The 23,365-nt window shown below is 50.5% G+C and overlaps 9 protein-coding genes across 9 annotated transcripts; 5 read left to right on the top strand and 4 right to left on the bottom strand.

Moving 5' to 3' along the window:
* Nucleotides 1-330: 330 nt before the first annotated feature.
* MRS44_011103 (uncharacterized protein) lies at nt 331-1,977 on the top strand (the record flags this gene model as incomplete). Its single annotated transcript, XM_046275778.2, has 4 exons — nt 331-381; nt 441-533; nt 590-1,016; nt 1,070-1,977. 4 exons carry the CDS (start codon nt 331-333, stop codon nt 1,975-1,977), a joined length of 1,479 nt encoding a protein of 492 aa, XP_046135196.2.
* Nucleotides 1,978-3,680: 1,703 nt separating this feature from the next.
* Nucleotides 3,681-5,207, top strand: MRS44_011102 (uncharacterized protein; the record flags this gene model as incomplete). The annotated part of the gene is made up of 9 exons (XM_065619602.1): nt 3,681-3,818; nt 3,868-3,911; nt 3,964-4,101; nt 4,154-4,223; nt 4,292-4,319; nt 4,371-4,383; nt 4,432-4,858; nt 4,908-4,992; nt 5,044-5,207. The coding sequence occupies 9 exons, from the start codon at nt 3,681-3,683 to the stop codon at nt 5,205-5,207; spliced, it is 1,107 nt and encodes a 368-aa protein (XP_065475674.1).
* Nucleotides 5,208-5,993: 786 nt separating this feature from the next.
* MRS44_011101 (uncharacterized protein) lies at nt 5,994-8,025 on the bottom strand (the record flags this gene model as incomplete). The annotated part of the gene is made up of 5 exons (XM_065619601.1): nt 5,994-7,003; nt 7,193-7,239; nt 7,293-7,454; nt 7,508-7,682; nt 7,728-8,025. The coding sequence occupies 5 exons, from the start codon at nt 8,023-8,025 to the stop codon at nt 5,994-5,996; spliced, it is 1,692 nt and encodes a 563-aa protein (XP_065475673.1).
* Nucleotides 8,026-8,797: 772 nt separating this feature from the next.
* Nucleotides 8,798-10,773, bottom strand: MRS44_011100 (uncharacterized protein; the record flags this gene model as incomplete). The annotated part of the gene is made up of 3 exons (XM_046270818.2): nt 8,798-9,711; nt 9,761-10,009; nt 10,140-10,773. The coding sequence occupies 3 exons, from the start codon at nt 10,771-10,773 to the stop codon at nt 8,798-8,800; spliced, it is 1,797 nt and encodes a 598-aa protein (XP_046135199.1).
* Nucleotides 10,774-13,580: 2,807 nt separating this feature from the next.
* Nucleotides 13,581-13,829, bottom strand: MRS44_011099 (uncharacterized protein; the record flags this gene model as incomplete). Its single annotated transcript, XM_065619600.1, has 1 exon — nt 13,581-13,829. One exon carries the CDS (start codon nt 13,827-13,829, stop codon nt 13,581-13,583), a length of 249 nt encoding a protein of 82 aa, XP_065475672.1.
* A 625-nt stretch (nt 13,830-14,454) lies between these two features.
* MRS44_011098 (uncharacterized protein) lies at nt 14,455-16,530 on the top strand (the record flags this gene model as incomplete). Its single annotated transcript, XM_065619599.1, has 2 exons — nt 14,455-14,782; nt 14,957-16,530. 2 exons carry the CDS (start codon nt 14,455-14,457, stop codon nt 16,528-16,530), a joined length of 1,902 nt encoding a protein of 633 aa, XP_065475671.1.
* Nucleotides 16,531-18,043: 1,513 nt separating this feature from the next.
* On the top strand, nt 18,044-18,692 carry MRS44_011097 (uncharacterized protein; the record flags this gene model as incomplete). Its single annotated transcript, XM_046275779.2, has 2 exons — nt 18,044-18,350; nt 18,403-18,692. 2 exons carry the CDS (start codon nt 18,044-18,046, stop codon nt 18,690-18,692), a joined length of 597 nt encoding a protein of 198 aa, XP_046135201.2.
* A 532-nt stretch (nt 18,693-19,224) lies between these two features.
* MRS44_011096 (uncharacterized protein) lies at nt 19,225-20,988 on the bottom strand (the record flags this gene model as incomplete). Its single annotated transcript, XM_046275780.2, has 6 exons — nt 19,225-19,489; nt 19,542-19,797; nt 19,876-20,417; nt 20,479-20,607; nt 20,673-20,730; nt 20,781-20,988. 6 exons carry the CDS (start codon nt 20,986-20,988, stop codon nt 19,225-19,227), a joined length of 1,458 nt encoding a protein of 485 aa, XP_046135202.2.
* A 1,162-nt stretch (nt 20,989-22,150) lies between these two features.
* On the top strand, nt 22,151-22,977 carry MRS44_011095 (uncharacterized protein; the record flags this gene model as incomplete). The annotated part of the gene is made up of 2 exons (XM_046279998.2): nt 22,151-22,585; nt 22,642-22,977. 2 exons carry the CDS (start codon nt 22,151-22,153, stop codon nt 22,975-22,977), a joined length of 771 nt encoding a protein of 256 aa, XP_046135203.1.
* Between the last annotated feature and the right edge of the window lie 388 nt (nt 22,978-23,365).

The raw sequence follows: 23,365 nt of genomic DNA, 5'->3' as shown, positions 1-23,365 counted from the left end.
GTGTCTTACCTGGCGCATGTCTGCGTTGCGAGTGACATCGCTCAGCCAGCCTTTTATCAGCTGGTCTCCCACGAGTCATCAACATAGCTGGTCATGCAGACTTGGCAGTGATGGTGGATGCTTCATGCGCCTGCTGGACCGCGGGTTGACCGTTTCTGACCATGTCGTGTCTCTCCATCAGAGTGCCTACGTCGACAGCTTGGTTTCTGTCTCAGAGCATGTGCGTCGGCCTCACTCACCTATAAAACGGCGTGGTTAATTGCAGCTTCCGGCTCTTTTGTACTCGCCTTCACCGACTTCGAGTGCTACGCTCGAGTCACGTAGTTCGCCATGACAATCTTTCATGCAGCGCTCCTCCTTAGTATTGTTGCTTCTGCAGTTGTGAGTTGGAAGTCATCAGTCTCATCTCATCACAGCTCTAACAAAGGTGTGGCTATTAGCTGGTCTTTTGGTTCTTGGCACTAGTCATCTATCGACTCTTCTTCCACCCCTTGGCCAAGTATCCGGGTCCAAAGCTGGCAGCATGCACCGAGGTACGTCAAGTTAAGCAACAGGCGCACCGATGATGCCAATTTTAACCATGGCCTAGCTCTGGTTCGTTCGATCATGGACGGGAGGATATCACCCTTTTGTCATGAGACAAGTGCACGACAAGTATGGCGATGTAGTAAGAGTCGCACCAAACGAGCTCAGCTTCAGATCTTCGGCAGCACACAAGGACATCTACAGTCAGGCCCCCAAGGGGAAAGCCCCATTCCTAAAGAGCAAAGTCTTTTATAACGTAGGCCCCTCCATCACTCACCCCGACATTGTCTTCACAAGAGACCCCGAGGACCACCGCGTGCAGCGGAAAGCTCTCTCCCATGCGTTTAACTCGAAAGGCCTACGGGATGCCGAAGACACCATTCAAGAGCACACGAGGCTTTTCGTAGAGCAGATTGGCAAGCACGCCGGCCCTGGAACCAAGGGCGTCGACGTGACGGCGGTTTACAACTGGCTCACGTTTGACGTTATCGGTGAGTTGAGCCAGTGATCGCTCAAGTATTGTGCACTCGACTCACAAAAACAGGTGTTCTTACGTTTGGGGAGTCTTTCGAATCCGTGTCCAGCTGGCAATCCAGTGTTTGGGTTACCCTCCTCTTGAACATGGCAAAGCATATGACGTTTCTCCCTGCGGCAGAGAGACTGTCTATTCCACCCTTTGCTCTGGGTGCCGTCATGCCCAGCGACGTCAGCAAGAATGCTGCCTACCACGACAAGCTCACCGAGGAGAAGATCAGCAGGCGGATTGGGTTGATCAAATCCAACGACCGTGAGGATTTCTTTGCATTTATCCTCCGCAAGGGCAACTTTGATCCGGTTCACCTCCGGGAGCAGGCCAAGCTCTTGATGTTGGCCGGCTCCGAGACAACGGCCACGTTTCTGGCCATGGTGACCTACCTCTTGCTCAAGAACCCTGTGTCGATGGGAGAACTCCAGCATGAGGTTCGGTCCGCCTTCTCGTCCGCCAATGAGATCACCGGAGAGTCTACAAACAACCTCGGCTATCTACAAGCCGTTATCGAGGAGGGTCTTCGAATGTTGCCGCCATCTCCGATCGGCCTCCCACGCGTCTGTCCCGGAGCGACGATAGATGGACACTTTGTCCCAGCAGGCACCGACGTGTCAGTTGACGCGTACGTTCTGGGACACGATGATCGCTACTTTCCGGAACCAGATGAGTTCCGACCTGAGCGTTGGATCGGTGACGACACTGGCAACGAAAAGGATGCTAGCCGTCCATTTTCTTTCGGTCCACGTGCTTGCCTGGGCATCAATCTTGCATACCTAGAGGCCAGAATTGTTCTTGCCCACATGGTCTACGCGTACGACTGGGAATTGGTTAACAAGGACCTAGAGTGGTTCAAGGAGGTGAGGTTGTGGACTCTCTGGGAGAAGCCAGAGTTGTACGTTCGGTTCCATCGCAGGGATGCCTGAGTAAGAGAAATTCCCTGTGAACACTGAAGGGGGAGCGGGTGTTGACGCGTCAACCGAGCATGTAAAAGGACGGTTTTGTCTGCGATATTTTCCGTGTAATCGCGTGTGGTCGCGAGAGTGGGGGGATGGTCACCTGACACACCCAACCCAAAATGCCACAGGTGAGATACCTACCCTACACCGAGTGGTTTTTTTGCTCCCACTGTGTTTAATGCCTAGAATTTGAATATTAGTTGAATATTTCTGGTTGAAGGCTGTCACCTGTCTTCATGGAAAGAAACTAGATGGCTTTTTGTGAAATCGTTCTCATATAGTCTATCAGTTGGAACCTTTGTGAGATCCCACTTGTAACCTTTCGCACACGAGACATCCCTTTTCCCACACAGGGCCGGCAAGAGGAACAAATTCGCACTGAGCGGTATGGCAATAAGACCGTGCAAATAAGTTCGAATTGCACATATTTACTTAAAACATGGGGAGCCTGAATCATCTTGAGATTCTGTTGACCCTTGAAGATTTTGTCTCTGCGGCCTTGCTGCTTGGCCATCCCAGGACAGGCTCGACATGAGGCTTCCTACCATCCTCAGAAAACAACCAATCAGAAGCCAGCCTCTATGGCTCAGTGGTAGAGCGTGTCACTAGTAATGACAAGGTCCCAGGTTCGATCCCTGGTGGAGGCAGTCAAGTAGTCCCCAAGTGGGATATTCGCTTTTTGCTCCGTGTCCACATTGTTTCCCGAGCGATCCAACTTCTCTTGTAAGGATTTAAGCGTAATTGGCCCGATATTTTTTGAGCAAGCCTCATCCCCGGTGTTTCTCCTATCAGTTAATGGCCAGGATCCCATAGCAGTTCAGCCAGTATCCATGTACTCCTCCCTTGGCGGTCGAGGACATTAATCTTTAGATTAATATTTCTTCCTTGTGGTAGCTTCTGCTTCCCTTCTTGCAGGGCTCGTGTTACAAGAGGCCAAGGTGCCAGGTGATTCGTCGGGTTCTCTAATCTCCACTGTATCACCAACATCCTAAGCAAAACCGAACCACATGTTTCGAGTTTGGGAATCTTCTCTAGACGACAGAAGCTCCAGGACCTGGACTACCTGGTCAGTCTTAGTTTTCCCTCTTGCGCCTTTGCTGCCTGTCTCAACCGAAGGCCAATAGGAGGAGGTGGCGTTAGGTTAGTGCCGCCAAATACAAATACATGTCTGAGAGCCACATGGTCAGATTACAACAACCGAAACTTCTGCTGGTCAAGGTCTTTGAAATGGAATTTTCGTACTTTTTACTTCGTGTCCCTCTCAGCCGTGTGCTTGTCGGGTTTCTAAGCCCATGATATGCGCATGGCACAACCCATGTCCCTTCGTGTTTGCGCACCTACCCGGTCAGGCCACTCGACAAATGGGCATCTGTTCTGTCTCAAAGCTCAAGTTCTCTATCAACACAAAGTTGCGGAGAACAAAAAACTCAATAGCGGACCGGCAAAAGCACACAAGTGGCCCGGCAGACAAAGCTGGAATGTGCACACCCCAAAACAGTCAAGAAAACAAGTCTAGCCGTGGCGCTTTCACCACCAACAGACAACTAGTGATGGATGCATGATGACTAAAACAGCCAAGGGTTGGTTATTCCCCTCAATCCCTAACCCCGCTTTCCGTCCCGTTGGATCTTGCTTCTGCAACCCTCTTCCCGTTTGATACAGCCTTGAACATGTCCAGCCCTCCTCAAGGGGTGACGACCCCTCCCGAGGGGCCGGGAAGCACTGGTTCGCGGGTCAAGTCGTCGTCCACGTCGCCGTCTGCTTCTCCGCCGGGACAGAATGAGCTGATTCCTGCTGATGATGTGGATGTGAGCTATATCCTGTTTTCGGCTCATGAGTGCCACTAACAGTTTGTAGGATGATCCTGATGGTGATCTTGATTCGTCTCTAGGCTCTGATGCGTAAGGAAAAGTATAAATCGCTACGTGTGATTGGTACTGATGGGTTCTGTAGAGAGAGTTCAACCGCCTCTGTTTCTGCCAGTCTCCTCGAGTACCGCCAAAGTCAAGGACGTACTTATCATAGTGACAAGTTTGCATCAAGCTATTTCTTCCCAAATGACGATCAACAGCTTGAGTCTATGGATATGACGTGCGGCCTCGGATAAACGTTTTGGTGAAGTGAGACTGACGTGTGATACAAGCCACCACTACTTGACACTTCTCCTGAATGATGATCTATTCCTTGCACCCCTAAAGGCGGATAAACTTCAGGTACAACACCTCTCATGCAACTCTCATTCGCCATCTAGTATTGAAACTAACCGTCCACGATTTGACAGAACGTCCTTGATGTTGGAACTGGAACCGGTGAGTTACTAAACGGCGGTCACATGAGCGTCTGCTAACGATCATTTCTAGGAATCTGGGCTATGTAAGGCGACCAAGTAGGGCTACAAAGCCATCCGCTGACAGACCTTAGCGAATTCGCTGATCGCTATCCCAACGCCGAAGTCACCGGCACAGACCTCTCGCCATGCCAACCGACCTGGGTTCCCCCAAACGTTCGCTTCGAGATTGACGATGCCACCCAGCCCTGGACCTGGAACGAGAATCACTTTGACTTCATTCATCTTCGATACCTTTTCGGCGCCATAAAAGACTGGGGCGCTTTGTTCAAGGAGGCATACCGCTGCGCTACCCCTGGAGCCTGGGTGCAAACTGTCGAGGCCGATATCGAATTCCGCAGCGACGACGACACGATCAAGCTGGAACCGGCTTTTGACACTTATCACAAACTTTTCAGAGAGGGTGGCAAGGCCTTGGGGAGCTCTTTCTTTGTTCATGAGGAGCAGACAAAGGCGTTTCAAGAGGCCGGCTTTGAGGACGTCAAGATTGTTGACATCAAGGTTGGTTTCTCGCAGGTTTGATGGAGCTGACTGACATGATGCATTTTAGTTCCCTTGCGGAGGATGGCCGAAGGATCCAAAGCTTGCTGAGGTTGGACGATTTGTCCAGCTCACATTCGAGAATGACGTTGACGGTACGAATACCTTCCTTTCCGAGTCGAATAGGCTTCTGACAGCTGATATAGGTTATACCACTATGATGTGGCACGACGTTCTCAAATGGCCCAAGGATGAGTACCAGCTGTTCCTTATGGGTTTGCGCAAGGCAGTGCGCAACCCGAAGGTTCACAGCTACCTGGTTGCGCGTTACATATACGGACGCAAGCCCGACCACGGACAGGCAGAATGAGGCATGATTCCATAAGCAACAATGACTTTCAGCAATTCTGTACTTTGTCATTTTTCTAGACCTTGCGTTTAACGTCCTATCTCCTTGTCAATTCTGTGGAGAATGTGTTGGCGGGTGTTTTTCGCTGCTCTCTTGATAAAAGACGGATCAAGATGTTGGAGTCTTCCTCAGTTTGCATCGATTATTGTCTCCTAACTTAATAGCGTCATGTACTTGCATATAATCGCAACTGTTATTAATGACATGTGCTTGTGCGTGTAGCCTCTAGTGACATCCGTGACGGCCCATCGGTTGGGATTGCTCAATGTACTAGAGACTAACTTGAGACGACAACTGTCGAAGACAGAATGAAGCAAGTGATCATTGGCTCGACATGCAAGCTAATTGGAGCGCATGAATGATGATCTCGTTGGCATTAGGCGCGAGTACCGGCCGACGCTTGGGTATCATCATCCGGGGAAATGCAGGTCCATCGGATATACGGCTTGGAAATACGGGGAAATAGACTTGCCGTTCTTGTGCATTAGCGATGGCGGGGTAAACTAGCTGGAATGAGCAATGATAGCCTTGAGGTCGATCCGACAAGGCATCCGAGTCAAGTGCCGAAGTGGTATTCGGATGGATGGGGCCGATACTGGTTGTGTCACCTGGGCATCTCTCAGATCATTGTCATCTTGCGGGACTCATAAATAATCTCCTGAATCTTGTTAGGGGTTAAGAGGAAGGGTCTTTTTTGATGCACTGGCCCCAGGCCGAGTCACGCCAGCTGTGAGATACACGGAAGATCTAATGAGAGAACGGAAGCATCCTAAACACAGGGGTATCCTCTGGAAAAGGCTCTGATGGGATGTCAATCAGCTCCGGCTGCAAGAAATGCGCCAGCTCGCCTTCCCCAGGATCGACCTGCGCCGCAGACCATCCATCTCCAAGCCAAGCCAACCTGTTCCCCTCTTTCCCAGCATTATCCTCGCTGTACACGTAGTCAAAGTCCTCCCAGCGGGGCGAACGCAGAGTCTCCATGGCGTGTAGCGCGCTGCCTGGCCACACACCCGTTATGCGGTCGCCTCTGCCGCCCTTGTTCTTGTACCAGCTGCTGCACCTGTCCAGATAGACTGTTCCTTTGAAATACTCGTCAATGATCCGGGAGAAATCTCTGACTCGTGCTGTCTTGGGCTCCATGCTCGAAATGCCTTCCTTTTGGAGTTTCCGTATACACTTGACGATGTAGTCCCCGGTCCTTTCGATCATGGTTGTGAGAGGGCCCGTGCCGATTGCCGCATTCGGACCCAACATCATGAAGTAGTTGGGGAAGCCATCTGTGGCGAGGGATAGGTAAGTCTCTGCGTAGGGCTCGAATCGTTGTTGCATCGTCTGGCCATTCTTTCCAACCACCGGGAATGGTGGAGGAGCAGAGGTTTGGAACCCAGTGGCGCAAACCAAAATGTCCAGCTTCTTCTCCTCCGAGCTTTGTAGAACTAAACCTGTTTCTGTCGCTCTGGCGATAGGGGTATTGATGAACTCAACGTTGTCTTCTGTGAGGGCCTCGAGATATCCCGGACCAGGTGTCAGCCGTCGACAGGTCACGCCAAAGTCTGGCAGCAGCGACTCAAAGATGTGCGGTTTGCTCTCTAGTTTCTTTCGCATGAGTGCGATCAGGTCCTCTCGTGCAAGCTTCTGCATCTGGGAGTCCTTCATGGTGAGAGAGTGAGCCGAGTTGCCATCTCTCTCAATAGCAGTTCGAAAGTTGAGGTAATACTCGGGGTCCGTTGCAAACTTCTTTCTTTGCTCAGGAGAGACTGTAAAGTGTTAGCGTTCTCTTCGCTTCAGGTATGTGATATGTGATGACTTGCAGACTTCGTCATCTATTCCAAGACTCTTCATCACAGACTCGCCAATCGGCTTGGAGATCCATGTCTTGCTTCGAACAAAGCAGCTGAGCTTAGTCCCAGGTAATCTCTGCAACTTGGGGATGATCTGAATCGCACTGCTTCCACCGCCGATGATACCAATTCTCTTGTTCTCAAAGTTGACACTAGTAAGAAAGAATTAGTATACTTTGCGTGGAGGGCGCTTGTCGTAGCATACCTCTCGTCCCAAGACGCAGAGTGCATGACCGGGATCTTCATGTCCTGGAGTCCTGGGATATCAGGCCAGGATCTCTCGTTCAGAGTGCCCCGGGCACTGATGACAACATCTGCCCTATCCTCCAAAGTCTCTCCAGTCTGTAGGTTCTTGACAGTGACATGCCTAAGGTCGCGTCAGCCATGGTGGTGCAAGAGTTATCGGCTTGTCTGTCTTACCACTGGGACGTCTTCTCATCCCATGTTGCGTCAAGCACCTTGTGCGAGGTTTTGATGAAGCGGTCTACAGAGTATCGCTTCGTGACTGACTCGAGATATTGGAGGATCTCTGGCCCTGGAGCATGCGACTGGCTCCAATTAGGATTGGGTGCAAATGTGTACTGATATGAGTGTGCTAGGACTGTTAGAAAGGACGACCACCTGCTCTAAGGTTTCTTACATGGAATATCACAAGCGCAGCCCGGGTACCGATTCTCATACCATGTCCCTCCAATCCCAGAGTTCTTCTCGTATATCGTCAACTTGACATTGCGTAGCCGTTCAGGTATTCGAATGCCGCAGTAGATTCCAGAAAAGCCAGCGCCAATGATGATGACGCTGATAGGGCGGAAGTTCTCGACAACTCGGGGTTTGGGAAGGACGTCAGACCCTGGGGAGCTTTGAGGAGTTGTAAGGCCGTTTAGAACAGCGTGTGTTGTTTGGGTTGGGGTCTGTGGTGGAGTTGAGACACGAGACATGGCTGTTGGAGTGGTGTTTGGGAGCTGGAAAATTGCAATGACGGAATGTGAAACCGGGGTGGCGGAAGAAGAAATTTGTTCAACGGAACTACGAGACACGGGGATGGATATAAGTTTGGGTGGTCTCTGGTTCACAGTCCTATATCGCTTCCATTGAGCCGGAGGGACCATGTATGCCTTACCTTACTTCATGCTTTCTACGAAAACCGGGCCGGGGACCTGCATTCAGCTCGGGTAATGCTCTCGATTCGGAAACGTATATCCTAAACATGAACGGACTTCATGCAGTATCCGAGACAATGCGGGGAAGAGGGGTCACGCTGCTTCCCCGTTTTGGCCAACGGGAATAATAGCTTTGCAATAGGAGCATGCACGCTTAACGCGGGTAAGAATGAGACTTCTGAGGGGTCCGTGAGACTGTTGTGCATCGTAGGACGCCTCGGAGCCTGACTGAGGCAACACGTAATACTTTGTAATACTCTGTGAAGCCCGGGGCAGGCCTAACCATTACGCCACATGGGATCCATCTTGTACACTGCTTCGACTGAGGTTCCGCACACCGCACTTTGCATCTCGGAAGGCTTCAGGCTCGGCTATGTTCGTATGTTGGGGTGGAATAGAGAGTGGCACATGCCCTGTGCTGTGTGAGGATGCACAACCACTTGGTTCTTCCGATATGACAGTGTAGATAGGGAAGCATTGAATCCGAATTATGGATTATTAGACAGACGATATTTGAATAGCTAGTTAGTACATTAAATATCTACTCCTATTAAGAGTATGTAAGCCAGCCGTGCCAGGCATTCCTCATCCTCTCCGCCCTATCCACGGTGAGATAGGCCGAGTTGGCCAGTCTCACCTGCAGTTGCTTAAACTTGGCCGTCGACGCGCCCTTTTCGAACAACATGTCCAACTCAAGATAAGAAAGACCCTTTGTTTCCGGTAATCGGAACCAGCAGTAAACAAGACAAAGAAAAGCTGTCCCGGCATACACAAAGCATGATTTTCCCTCCACGTCCCAGGCTGTCGGGTTCAACATCTGCGGCGCTATCACGTTGTTGATGATGGTGAAGAGGTTATAGATGATTCTTGCGAGGGCGATGGTTTTGACTCGTAGGCGAGTAGATGGGAGCTCGGCGACAATGACGTAGCAGGTTGGGCCAATGGTGAGATTGTATGCAAATGTGGTTGCGATGAGGATGGAGCCAAGAGACCAGTTCAACGCCTTGTGGCCCTCCAAAACCACGGCTAGGATACCGCCCAGAGTAAGAAGACTGGCTGAAACTGCAAGACCTGTAAGGTATAGCTTGCGGCGGCCGATGTGAGACAGAAGGAACCAAGAGATGATACCTCCAACCAGAGCCATGCCATACATTCCAGTGGCAAGACTGAAGGACTTTGATGAGTCAAAGCCAGCCGCCTCGAGGAAGTAGGGTGCATAGCCTGTCAAGGTCCATCCACATAGTGCTTGGCATGACCACACCATGCAGCAGATCTCGGTTCGACGAAGGTTGGCACCTTTGAACAAATCGGCGTAACTTGCGCCTCCGTAATTGAGCTTACGCTCGACTTTGTTAGTGTGCTCCATCACGGCGATCGTGTCATCGATGTCGAGGTTGGAACGCTTGGTCAGACGCTGGAGAGCATGCCGCGCCTCAACCTTTCTCTCACGTCGGATCAACCACCCTAGGAGACATGTGAGCGTTATTCAGGCTCGGGATGGAGGATGACTTACATGGGCTCTCAGGAGCAAAGCAAATTCCGACGAGTAGTGGGATGGCCCAAGCCCACTGAAGAGCAAAGGGGATACGATAGGACCACTCGGAGTTGTTGTGGATCAAGGCACGGAGGATGCCGGTACCAAGGAGTTGGCCGATGACCCAACACATGTTGACGTTACTTAAAAGACAGGCGCGGATGATGGAGGGGACGACCTCGGCGGCGTATGTAGCTGCCAAGGTTTGGATAACTCCCCATGAGATACCTGCGAGTTTAATCGTTAGCTGTGACTGCGCCCTTGCAATGTATGCGAGTGAGGGGAGGGGAGAAGCCGAGAGAGATAGGGGCCAAAGAAAAAGAGAAGGGGAAAAAAAGAAAAAGAAACTTCTACATACCACAAAGTGCCTGAGAGATAAGCAAGACGGTAATGTTGTGAGCAAAGAATGCTGGAAACACGGCCACAAGCAGCCAGAGAAGACTAATGATCATCATCTTCTTGTAACCAATTCTGTAAGTGACCCATCCGTGCACAAACAGGCCAATAATCTCGCACCCGACGGCGGCATTCTGCAGACCCATCTGCCAGAGAGGTGAGATCTCGTAAAGAGGGCCCTTTGGTGTCTCAGATAGTTCTCCATAGCGACGTCGGAAGGAAGGGAAGGCTATGAAGCCTGCAATCAGTGACTTGTCATAGCCTTCCATGACCACGGTCAGGAAGAGCAGTAATGACCATCCAATGGCCTTGGGGTACTGTTTGCAGCAGTTGATCAAGGTCATTTCCTTCTCGGCATTCAAACCCCGTTGAATCTTCCTCCCCGTATCGTCGGAGCTGTGAGATGCACGAGGGATCCATAGTACATCCCTGGCATTGCCTGGCTGTTCCTCTGGAAAGGTAAAGGTAGGCTCGGGCTCTTGGACATGTGAGACATGGATGTCTGTTTGGATGATCACCGACTTGGAGTTTACGGGAAGCAGGCCAATGTCGTCTTTGCTGCTGTTCCCCGAGGTGTCATTTGTTTTAGAAAACATGGTGAATTAAAAAGAAAAGATAAGGAGCGGAATGCCTTTCGGCGGTTCGTGAGATCGACAGTCCCAGCGTCAACTAGACCAGGTTAACGCTGCACCAGACATAATGATATATACAGTTCAACCCTTTGCAGTGGCATGTCTGTCTGCCTCGGCTGGGTATTCTCCTCCAGACTGGGGTAATTAGCCATGCACCCCAGGTTCAGCTTTCCGGCCGTATCTCGGCGGCACGCGTTTTAATGGCCAAGGTGGATACGGGGACTGTCTTTGGGCGTCATGCGAGGAGCCATGTCGGGCTCTTGCCTTGTTTGGTTTGGGGTCTTGTGTTTGTTCTATTCCGTTTACGAAGGAACCTGTGGTTGTTCTATGTTGTGGCTTTCCGAGTTACTGGAATGGGACATGGGTGCTGAACTGTTGATCGAGATTGGGCCATCATACGATAGATGTCAGATGAGTGCCGGAAAGATGGCAGTCGAAAATATCACGATTTTAAAAGCACGAGACTTGGTGCGTGCTCTCTCGAGTTGGATATGAGCCAAGACGCTGAAGACATTTACTACACCACCAATAGCGACCTTTTTCGTGACGATGCAACCGGATCCATACTCACTGAGCATCAATTTTCCTGAATACTTACTCTCATTCACATGACAGCAGGTCGTTTCTTGTGTTTCGAGTTCTTGACTACCTTACTGTTTCGGACAACGACCGAGTCAGCCACCTCAATAGATCAAGTAACTATTACCCAAAAGAAGCCAGAGCGTCGTCGAGGTAAAGGTCAGGAGGCGACAAAGAATTTTTATCACAGCATCAAACCATCTTGACTTTCCGCCGCCGACTTTAACCGTTGCCCCATTATCCACCTTCTCCTGAAGCTAATCCCCCCCACAAGAATTCCCCATGGAGAAAGGTTCTCTAGCGTGTAGGCCCCCTATTATTCATCGCGCGAGTCTCGAAGATGGCGGGTGATCATGGCCCGGCGTCCGCAAGAGGCACGTCACCAATGAGAGGCTTTACCGGCACGGAGGCAAACGGGCGCTAGAAGACGTTGTCGTGTGTCAAGTTTCGCCGAGAGAAGGCCTAGCGACCGCAAATAGTTGGAGAACTTGAGCTCGATTTGGGGACCTGCGTGGTAAGGCTGTTCAATCACAGGCGCTGGCAGGGATTTTGACTATCGGCCCTTTCCTCAGCCCCTGCGTCTCGTCAACCCACACCAGTTGCCAAACTAGACTTTTTTTGGTGGTGGCAGCCAGGATTGGGGCAGGTTCTAGATTCCGAGCAGGCCGAGGCTGATGGGAGGGAAGCATCTGACAAGAGTGAGCAGATTTGCAAGAGGGAGTAGTATTTGGTGTCTGCGGCCGCCACCTATGCGTCGCGCTCGGCAGAGTTCTTGGCGCAGCTGTCCTGGGCTTGAGATGTAGAAATAGGCCCGGTTCTATGGTTTGATACTCAGCAAGGAGACAAACCTTGGTGGGCTCGGTTATGCTTTTCTGCTTCCATTCCTGCATCCACTCAACGAGGTTGACTAGGGTAGCGTCTTTGGACATCCGGGGCCCCGCGTGAATGGGATTAAAAGGGCCGATATCTTGGAGTTTATGGCTTCAAGCGAGTGAATATTGCGACCTGATAATTGATGGCTTCAAGGTTAAAGAGTGCATGAGTCGGCGTGATGATGTGATGAACGAGAATGGTGATGCACAAGGCAAAGGAGACTGCGAGTTTTGTCACATTTCACGCCGCAGCAAGATGTAGCTTTCACCAACGGGCCGAAACTGGAACAGGACGCCATTCGGGGTCACTCCTTATCCCAAAGAACCCATTTGCAGTGTGCCTTTGCTACCGTGCTGGCGGCCTCTTTTGAAGACGTCATTGACGACAAAAGCCATTTATTTACAGGAGCAAAAGCACAACCTTAGGCGCGATCCTGGCATTGAACCCAATAATATTCAACGCAAAAGTGAAACAGGCCAGGCAACACCCCAACGGAAATGATTTGCATCAGGCAACACCGCAATCAGCATGCAAATAGCCCTTAAAGAACTTCACATACGTGTCAGCTGGCTCACCCCTAAGGCAACAATCTGGCTTCTTGCTGCCTGCTCATCCTGCAAAAGTGGCTATAAAAGGCCGCCTTCCTCCCTTGCTTTCAGATTTCCCTTCTTTTCTCTTCTTCATCCGAATACAGGGGCATTAACCTACCCTATGAGGTTGACACTGAGGGAGGCATATGCTGGAGGGAGATCTCCTCTCGACCATTGCTCCTCACTGGGTTCGCCTGGTGAGGGAATTTTTGAAATATGCTTTTGTTTCATTTCGTTCTGTCTTTTCAAGACGGCCGTGAAGAAGCTGGTCTGGATGTGACGAAAGATGGGGATGAAGCCAGGAACTGTGAGATTTCAAGCATGTTTGTTGTACTGTTAGGCAAAGGCCTCTTGGGTGAAAGCTTAAGACCAATGTCATAAAGAAGGACCGAGACTAAATGACTTGGATTTCCTTATCTTTCATGAATCGCATGAGCTATCACTGCCGTGTGTGTGCGCTCACAAAACAGGATTCTCTTAACCATGTATACTAAATAGTTATTCAAGGCTATTTCCGGCTTCTTCTCTCGTTGATGAATCTTTATTCGTGATTGGCACATAAAGATGGCAATCGCTTTTTAAAGTGCTTGCAATCGACCAATTTCTTACTATAGCTCTACTTCAATCTATTCATTTTCTAAAGTAGGGTTATCGTTACCTATTAGCTCGAGCAGAGTATGCACTGTTCTTAACACTCATCAGGGCTCAGCTCCTCCATCTTCTCGAGGTCTACTTGTTGGCATTCTTTTCCACGAGCTCCACCATCTCCTTGTCACGAGCCTTGATCTCGGTGTTGGTCTTGACCAGAGCCCGCGTCACCTTCTCCCTCTCTTGGGGAGTCAGGTTCGCAGGCGCGACTCCGTCAGATCCGTAGAGGACCAGTTTGTGGATTTTCTTCTGCTCCTTGAGTCTCTGGGACTCTTGCATGGCCTCGTTGAATCGCTTCGCGGCGGAGATAGTAGCCTGATCAGAAGGCATTTGGTTAGCTTTCTTACTTGGTTATGGGGTAAGGTGGGATTTAGCTGTTGGTGAGAGAAGACTGTTTCTGAATGTCAGTTGACTGTTTGTGTTGATGATGATGAATTCTCTTGATTTGGTGATTGCAGCTGGTTTATTAGTTGTTGTCTTGTTTGGTCCTTGCGTTCGATTTCCGGTGTACTTGTTCTCTTCATTCATTCCGCTTGGGAGATGTTCTGGTGATCAGCGTCTTTGTTGGTCGAAGGGGTCTTGCAAATCTACCCACACCTTTATTCCGCTCATAAAGGGGCCTTTGTCTAAAGAATGAATCTTTGTTGAAAAGTCCTATTGGCAGTTACCTTCATCTTTCAACGCCTTCTTGTTCAATTGTGTCCCTCCTGATACCCCCCATTCGGGCAACGACACTGTACCCAATGGCTGAGATAACGACACGTGAGCAGACACAGCTGGCAGATGGCAAAGTCTGCCTTATCTCTCAGCCTTGAATCGGGTGGCGTCCATTCCGGCTCAAGGCTCAGGTCGTGCAGCTTGGCACTGCCAAGCATCTTATTCATCAAAGAGCCCCAAGTCAGCCCAATTCTCCCGGCTCAGCTGAACCCGAACTTCAATCCACAAGAACCCCACGATGGAATGGCTCTCGGGATGGCTTACTGACCTTAGAACCGCATTATGTCCCTCCTGTGGTCGTAAGCTTGGGCCTATCGACTGGAAAGACGACTGGAACTGGGTCACGACGTTTCAAAGAATCGACGAAGCCTTGGCACTCGGCTGCCTGAGATGCATCTTCACTGTCGACTGCTTAAAGGCCTGTCCAACAACGGCAAGCATCGATTATTCCTTGATTGAGCGAGCCAAGGCTTGGAAGATGCACAACTTCATCTTTGTTCGTGTCAAAGACGAGGGATCCGAGGTTGGGTTGCGCGATATCGATCTAGAGCTTTTTTCACTCCAAGGTACGTCAACATGGCCTGTTGGACAGACGAGGTCTCATTGATGTATAGAAGGAAACACGCTAGATATCTTGCAGATATCGACGGTACGGAAGCCTCTCATCGGAGACACATCCTCAAAAGAGTCCTTTGCGATGGTTTCCTCCTGGATAGACGAGTGCTTAGACACGCACCCAGGCTGCGCAAAGACTGAACAAATCACCCGCGAGAAGAGAAAGTTTCCAGCCCGACTCCTTGACCTAACCAACGGGAAGGTGGTGCTTCGTGAGGGCATCCGGCCGGACCGATATGTCTGTTTAAGCCACTGCTGGGGTAAAACTGCCCACACGGCCTTGACGACAAAGAAGACATTCAAAGATCACCTCGTCTCTATTAACTGGGAATGTCTCACGCAGACCTTCCAAGATGCCATCAAGATTTGCCGTCGGTTGGACATTCCTTTTCTCTGGATTGATTCTCTGTGTATCATCCAGGACTGCAACGAAGACTGGAAACGCGAGGCCGCTCTCATGGGGGGCATCTACGAATCCGCCTTCTTGACCATCGCCGCAACAAAGTCTAGTGATAGCTCCGGAGGCTGCTTCTCCAAGGCTGATCCGGCGTTCCTCGGATCCCCGGTTCCCGGACACCTAGGCTGGCTTGTGAGAGAACAACCGACCAGGTTTCCTGCCACGTGGTTTGATCTCGCCAATGAGTCTTCCAAATTTCCACTCTTGAGCCGGGCATGGGTGTACCAGGAAATGCGTCTCTCTCGGCGTATCTTGCACTTTTGCTCAGACGAGATCATGTGGGAGTGTCGCTCTGCCAGAAATTCCGAGAGCGGCATCAGCAACGAGTACAGAGACTCTGAAGAGCAGCCTTTCTACCTAGGGATAACCAAGATCGAGGCTGGAAAGTATGCTCATCTCGACTGTGCCGGTCTCTGGTGGCAGACCGTCAGAGAGTTCTCACGGCTCAATATCACCTATCATACTGACAAGCTACCTGCCATGGCCGCCTTGGCGGAACGCATGGCCGAGATGAGGTTTGGTGATGACAAATATCTAGCTGGTCTCTGGCGAAGCACCCTTGCGCAAGATCTTCTCTGGAAGCTTAACAGCGAACCCTCTTGCCAACCACAACCCAGTGGCGTGCCAACCTGGTCCTGGGCCTCGACACCCTGTGCCGTAGCATGGGATACTGGATACATCACAATGGCCTCCTTTACGATCAAGAATATGCACTACGAGGCCGCTGGGCCAAAATACCTGGGGGGCTGCTCGACAGCTAGAATCGAGATTGAAAGCCCAGTTGTGAGGATTGAGCAGATGAACGGTGCTTCCATCGCATTGCGTCACGAGACAGGTCTTGCGAGTTACCAAAAGAATTGCACTAGTGAGCAGGACCAGCAACGTACAAGCGGCCACTTCGCCATGAACCAGTACAAGCCCGATAGAGCCCCAGATACCGTCTCCAGCGAGCTATACGCCGATACGCTTTTTATCCCGATAGCTTGCCCTGAATCGGAGTGGCATTTGCCCATTGTCGGCTTGCACGTTGGGAGAAGGCGTGGCTGTTGCAATTACGAGCGACTCGGCTGGTTCGGCATGGAGCATGCAGAATATTTCAAGCACTTCAATCGGAGATTGGTGACCAAATATGGGTGGCCTTATGAGCATGGAGGGTACAAGAGACCAGGTCAGGAACCGTTCACCAAGAGACTACTGGATGTGTTGTTGAAGATGCCTCGGGAGGTTATCACGCTCGTCTGAAGACGTTCACTCTCTGCCTTCCTCGTTGGACTTAGTTGAATCCGCTTCACGATATCCGGTCGCCCCGCCGACGATGATCTTCATAATGGCGGGCATATGCAGTAGAGCGCCCGCTGAGGGGTTGACGATGCAGAGAAGCGAGTTGGATGGAGGTTGCAGCAATGCCAAGTTGTCGGTTCCACTATGTATCCTACCTACCGAAGGATCATGAAGCTTGTTAAGTGCAAGTATAAGCTGTTGACACTTAATATAACCATTAACTCGTGTTATCTTTCCCGTCCATGACAGCATTCGAATTATGCTATTCAGTCATTCTGCTTACCACAGTCAAACCTTGACTCTTTGTTGTCCACGTCTACAGGACCACAGTTGTGAAGGCCTCACGGTGGGCCTTGTGGAGCTTTTGGTGATGCAGCGGGCCGAACTGACTCACACAAGCGTCTGGGCAAGGCGGACAGTTGGTTATCGACCTCCACCGCGAAGGCGACATATCACTATTGTCTTGCCAAAGCTCTCTGTTTTGGTATCAGAAGGCATATTCAACTGTGAAGTGAGCCGAAATGGGCTTCTTACGCAGTACCAAGTTCACAATGCAGCACAACGGTCGCGTTCTAGATTGATCAGTGGTTCACACAAATTGCAAGTTGGTTACACAGGCTAAAATGTTTGTGTAACGTTGTTGTAAAAGTTTTCCAGTGGCAAACTTGCCAGCGAAGGGAGGCTCTTCTGACTCAACATGACCCAATTGGACTACCAAGGGCCAGTAACCTCGAGACCATTAGAAATTGAGGCCTTCTACTCCACCATTGGCGGCTCTGGCCCTTGTTGAATAATTCGGCACTTATGGATTCCAACGTCCAAAACCCGAGCCGAAAGTCACGAAACCAGCTGTGGCTGGCTGGTCTTGGTTCTTCGATAATGACATCCCGGTAAGCGCCGTGCAGTAACCAAGCTTTGAGGGGTAGGTTACATCAATCAGGCATGAAGTCGCATGCTGTCGTCCCGAATCTGACTTGGGTCCGCTGCAAACCTCTGCTTTGGTAAATAGGATCCGGCATATGTCGTCCCGAATTGGACATGCTAGACAGGCATCTGCCTGCAGAATTTTACTTTGGTCGAAGAGACCCGGTGTAATATCGTATGCTGGGTGCACCGGATGCGACCTGTTGGGCCGGCATTTGCCTGCAAACCTCTATTTTGGTCAAAAGGACCCCTTGTAGGTCATACGATTCGCGCTGCTGTCACTTGACGGGGGTTGTGAAAATTGACTTCTCTAATGTGTACGCCCTGGATTTCTACAGGCAGCCACATCAAGTCCAGTTGTTCATGCCTGACGGGGAATCTGGTGTATATAAAAGCAGCAGCCGCTGTTAGATCGTCTGACTCTCAGTACCAGACAAGTCTAGACTGTTTACATTTCGATGAATTCCAAGCATTGCCGCCGTTGTGAACTTGACAACACCTCCCAAAGAACTCATCCCCCACCCCAAGCATCGCCGTTACCGCCGCCAAAATGAAGGACGAGCGAGTAAGCGACCACATCCGTTTCCCCCGCTATTCCTATCGCGTCTCCCGTCGCACGGATGGCATGAGTGGATACAACGATGTTATGGGACGAGCTGTGTTTATCTGCATCATCAATGATCTCGCCGACGTCGTCGATGCTGTCGAGGATCTTCGTCTACCTTCAAGGCCTGAGGACCGGGCCAGACTGAGGATCGAAAGACGAAAGATGTGTGACTCTGTGATCAAGGGGGCCAATGACTTGACTGCCATATTCGACTCGGTGAGAGCGGAGAGCAAGTATACCGATCTGGCCCGTATGTCTTCCTTTTGCGAGATACCTACCAGAAGCTAATTGCAACAAACCAGCTAAGAACCTGCCGAGATATCGCAACGAGATTTGCGGTCAACTGTTGAACCCACTGCGAAAATCCGATCCGAGAAGAGCCACCACCTACGGGCGGCCATTTTCCTTTACCCCATACCGGGAGAAACTGCGCATCATCCTTTCCGGCATCGAGCGGGAGCTTCGTCGATGGCTCAAAGTGCCCCGAGAAGAGACGCGGAAGTCAACAAAACACGGAGGGCAGCAACAAAAGAGCCGACCGCGCCGAGGTTCATCACCGCCAAACCTGCCGGGTCTATGCACCGTCATGTAGATTCTTCCGAAAGTGGAATCACGCGACGCGTAATGGATTTAGCGAGGACATGATCTGATTTTAAGCGACGGAAAACAACAGTTGGGAACACATACAGCACCAAGAGACTGCGACTTTCTTATATCGTCAGGGAGACGAACGAGATGCAACTAATTTGGACAGGAGGATTCAGGTATATAGCGAAAATGGTTATGTTGGAGGCATTTTCATTACATTTAGGTAGTTAATATTAATCTCATTTCACTTCGCCAACTCTGTTCCAGGCATAAAACTATGCACTCGAATGTTCACCTTATGCATCAACATGCTTCCTATTATGGTTCTGGGATAAGAGGTTTTCAAAGATCTCACCGCCTTCTTGAAGATCCATGTGAATCATGGTTATTCTAACGTATTTCGTTAGCGAACAAGGAAGATAGCGTGCCGAACACAGCCGACAGGGGACATTAGAACTGTCTCAGCGAGATATCTCACCGCCGAGGTCCAAGCTGACGCAATATTAGTCTTGAATCCAATCAATAAACTGACTAGCCTAGTATTCATCAAGCCACGATCGCAAAATGGCACCGATGGCTTCCGGCTGATGGTAAGCGGAAAGATGCCCAGCTTCGTCAACCGAGTAGAACCTCAACCGATCCGTCCCTTTCCAGACACCCCCTCTCCTTACGCCCCATCCTTCTACATCTGTTGTGACTTCACCGTCACTAAAATGCCAGTCCTTGTAGCCGAGGCTCTGATACTGTGCCTGGCCCTTCCAAGGTTGCTCATCCAACATTCGCATTTGGCCCGGCGTGTTTCTGTAGACCTCGTCAGTTTCGTGGAATCCAACTCTTACACTAGATGGCTCACATAATAATGTCATTATTTCCGTTGATGAACAGAACTTTGATGTCTGTCTCGTCAAGAATCCAGGTTAGCTCCCGAGTCACGGGGAGATGTATATGTCCATCATTCTCCCAGCGCTCGCCCGTGTCAAAGTCAATCAGATTAAATGGGAAATTGTGAAATCCGAGTTTTTTCTGGACCCAATTGCGATTGAAATACTTCCAAGTAGGCCCGTATGCAAGGTTCGAGCATATAGGAGGAATCTCACACGGATGTCGGCCTAATTATGCCATGTTAGAACTGAAACAAAGTTCATCCTCTTCGAGGAAGATTGGGCGTTGGGGGTGAGGCAACTGACTGTCATAAGGATCCCATCCTCCAGGACGGACTCCATCAAGGAAATACTCGCCAAGTGTCTCCTCGCAAACCTCGTTTGCCGCACGGCAAATTTCGATATCGTACGACTCTCTGCAACGAGCTGCCATCACCTCGCAGGTGGGTATCGCGGCTTCCATTGCAGCGCAGGCTGTATCGTTCATCAGGGCTGCCTTACGGCCATCAGACGCCCAGTCTGTGCAAAAGAAGTCATAGTAGCCGACAAACTGGCGAGTTGCGTCAATGTATCCGTCCAAGATGACGGCCGATGAGATGTTGATACGAGGTTCGACGCCCTGCTTGGCATTCTCTCGCTCGAGAGATGCCATGTATTGTGTGTAGGCAGTGACGTAGTGACCTCCCATGGACTCTCCTGTTATATGCCACGGCCGTCCAGCAAGTTCTGGGAAGATATCATGTGATAATGTCGACAAGAATGAGTACACATCCTGGGCTCCTTGTTCTAGGGTCACGGCGATCTGGTCCCGATCTGTTATTTGCGAGAAGCCGACGCCCACTGGTTGGCTAAACATGGTTAGTCAATTGGATGCTCACTTGTTGCCTGTCGAGACCCGGAAGAGCTTACTCGATGTATACAACGTTTGCATGGTCGATCCAAGAGTATTCGAGACGCTTAGTTGAGTTTCCATCACAGTTCACAGAGCAAGGGCCGCTGCCCATGAACAGGCCCATCTCTCCTGCTGCACCCGGTCCACTGATTGCGGCCAAACACGTTGGTCAGCATAAATTTGAAGTTCTTAGAAGCTTGTTTTAACACACCCGCTCATCCATAGTAACAATGGGTCTGTTTCTGGGTTGCGTCGGCTCTCAAAGTACCCTAACAACATGAGTCTCGAGCCCATTGTCTTTGTGACTGGGAATACGCACAGAAAAACATGGACTTGTCGGCCGTAACGTTGACTGTACCCGTCCATTGCCGAGACCCAGCATCACAGAGGTCAGGAGACTGTTCGCGGACCTCAAAGTTTGAGCCTGGCAGTTCATCAACTCGGGTTAGTGGCTTCTGTTCCCGGGCGTTGGCGAATAGTGTCTCGCCAGCTAAAAATGCTGAAACAGCTATCCGAAACATCCGCATGATGACCCGTCTCTGGATCGCGTCGAGGCGCGGTATCCCTGGTGGTGCGCGTAAGAATATGGAGGATCCAAAACTTGTTCCTGAATTACTAATTACGAGCTCCATAGGATTGGGGCGAAGCAACCACGCCACGTCCTTCCTCGGTTAGAACACAAGCCAGTGTGGGGCGCCAGGAACGAGGATCAAGAAACCCATGTTCAGCATGCGATCTTGCTCCGAACCCTTGAGGGAGCCAGATGGTTCCTTATTGGGTTATCTTATGGTTGCTATTCTTACCAAGGGATAAGATGTAATCTCCCAGTTGTCTTCAAGGTGGCGAGTTTGTACGAAGCGATATCGCATTATTGCTTCACAAACGTCCACGCTTGCGTTTTGGTAGGTACCTGTGAAACAACCAAAACCATTTACTGGCCTTTCTCTGCCAATCGCTCACTGGAATTAGACATCAATGTATATAAACACTAATACAAAAACCTTACCAATTATACACGTACTTCCAAACTCATCAAGTGATCTACAAAGTTGTATTCTTTCCTGTGTTAACCCAGCGTTAATGAATGTTGGGATTACCCTATACCAGAATGGAATCTGCAATAAGTGCAACTTTGGAGGCCGTCTGCCGGACTCCGGGACATACGAAAGGCCCGGAAACAGACACAAATAGATAGTCAGCCCAAGTACCTGTGTGTTGTGGTGACTCTCGGCCGATCGACCCGGGTTGAAGAGTTCGGTGCTCGGCCTCCGGCGTCGGGGTGGGGCCGAGATCCAATTCGGCCGAAAGAACGGAAAACGCCATACGCCCATCCCCAACCACCATGGTTAATAATACGCTTGATACGCAAAAGTGAGATCCTTCCACCAATCCAGAGCCTCTTTGTCTGACAGAAAGGCCAAGTTTACCAAGGCCGACAGCCCAACCAGCTTTGCCAAGCCGGATTGCTTCTCGGCTCAACTTACGGTTGGTCCATTCGCCATCCGCTACGTCTGCGCTGATGCTCTTTTTTCCCTTCTCGGTTAAAGGTGACGTCTGACAAGGAACCACCTTTCTCTCGTAAGCGCAACTTGACCGTAAGCGCGGGGACAGACAGTTGAGCGAATTTAAACCCGACAGTTTCCTGTTGTTCAGTTGTCAAGATATTTCTGAATCATCAAGAATACTAGTATGGCGGACGACAAGCAAAAGCCGATTATCTTCCTCGTCCACGGTGCGTGGCATCGTCCCTTGCATTATCGCCCTCTCATCCATGCTCTCCAAGCCAAGGGCTTCACCGTTCTGGCACCTCCCCTGGCAAGCTCGGGATATGACGACTCAGTTGACGGCAAGACGTACCATGACGACGTGAAGCGTGTTCGTGATGTGCTGCTGCCCTTCCTGGATGAAGGAAGAATTGCTATTGGTATCGGCCACAGCTACGGCGGAGTGCCTCTCACCGTAGCCATCCAAGGCCACACTACCGCTGAGCGGGTAGCAAAGGGCCTCAAGGGAGGAGTTGCATCAGCCATCTACATTTCAGCGACGCCGGTTATCGCCAAAGACATTTCTATGTATGAGTCTGTGGGAAACAAATATACTACAGACTGGCTCCACGAGGTTTCTGTATGCACTCTGCATCCCACTGCCCAACCTGAACATCTACTGACATGAAATTCTAGGAAAAACGTCTCCCACTTAAACCTGACATCGCACCGGATGCCTTCTACTTCGATGTTGAGAAGTCCATCAGGGATGAGGCGATGGCGCATGTTTGCCATCAGAGCCGCGGGCCCTTCGAGGTTCCCGTTGTCTGCACGCCAAAGGACCTTGACATTCCCAAGACCTATGTCGTATGCTTAAACGACAAGATCTTCCTAAAGGATATCCAGGCCTACGCGGCGGATAACTGGGGAGCTAAGGCTCTTGAGATCGAATCAGGACACAGCCCGTGGTTGATCGATTCTCACAGAGAATGGCTTGTGAATCTGGTCGGAGAGGAGGCGGCTAAGGTCTGAGGATGATGGTATGGATCTAACGCATCAGCTGAGGGTTTCTACGTTGAAGAATATTTTGTGTAGGGAGGTATTGTTAAGAGGCGGGAGCAAGATAGAACTAGAAGTCGGCTATTTACGTCGACATCCCCCCTGAGATGCAATACCCTGTCTGATAGCCTAGGCTTATTTCTAGGTAAGCCGAATACAGCTATTTCTAGTTGATATACGCTATTCATGGAAGTACTTTGTCTCTTGAGAAGCCCCTCTCTGATTGCAACTATAGATACACGCCCATCGAATGATCTCCTGCTAGGTACAATCTGAGGCATTGTCTGCCAAAGGCAACAGCTCTTGTCGTGATAGCCAAAACTTCCGCAATTAAACCCAATGGGACATCCACTTTTTATTC

The sequence above is a fragment of the Fusarium solani genome, assembly GCF_023522795.1.
Source record: "Fusarium solani strain SB1 chromosome Unknown bctg00000007, whole genome shotgun sequence".
Classification (NCBI taxonomy): domain Eukaryota; kingdom Fungi; phylum Ascomycota; class Sordariomycetes; order Hypocreales; family Nectriaceae; genus Fusarium; species Fusarium solani.
The sequence above is the reverse complement of the archived record's forward strand: the minus strand, read 5'-3'. Positions and strand labels throughout refer to the sequence as shown.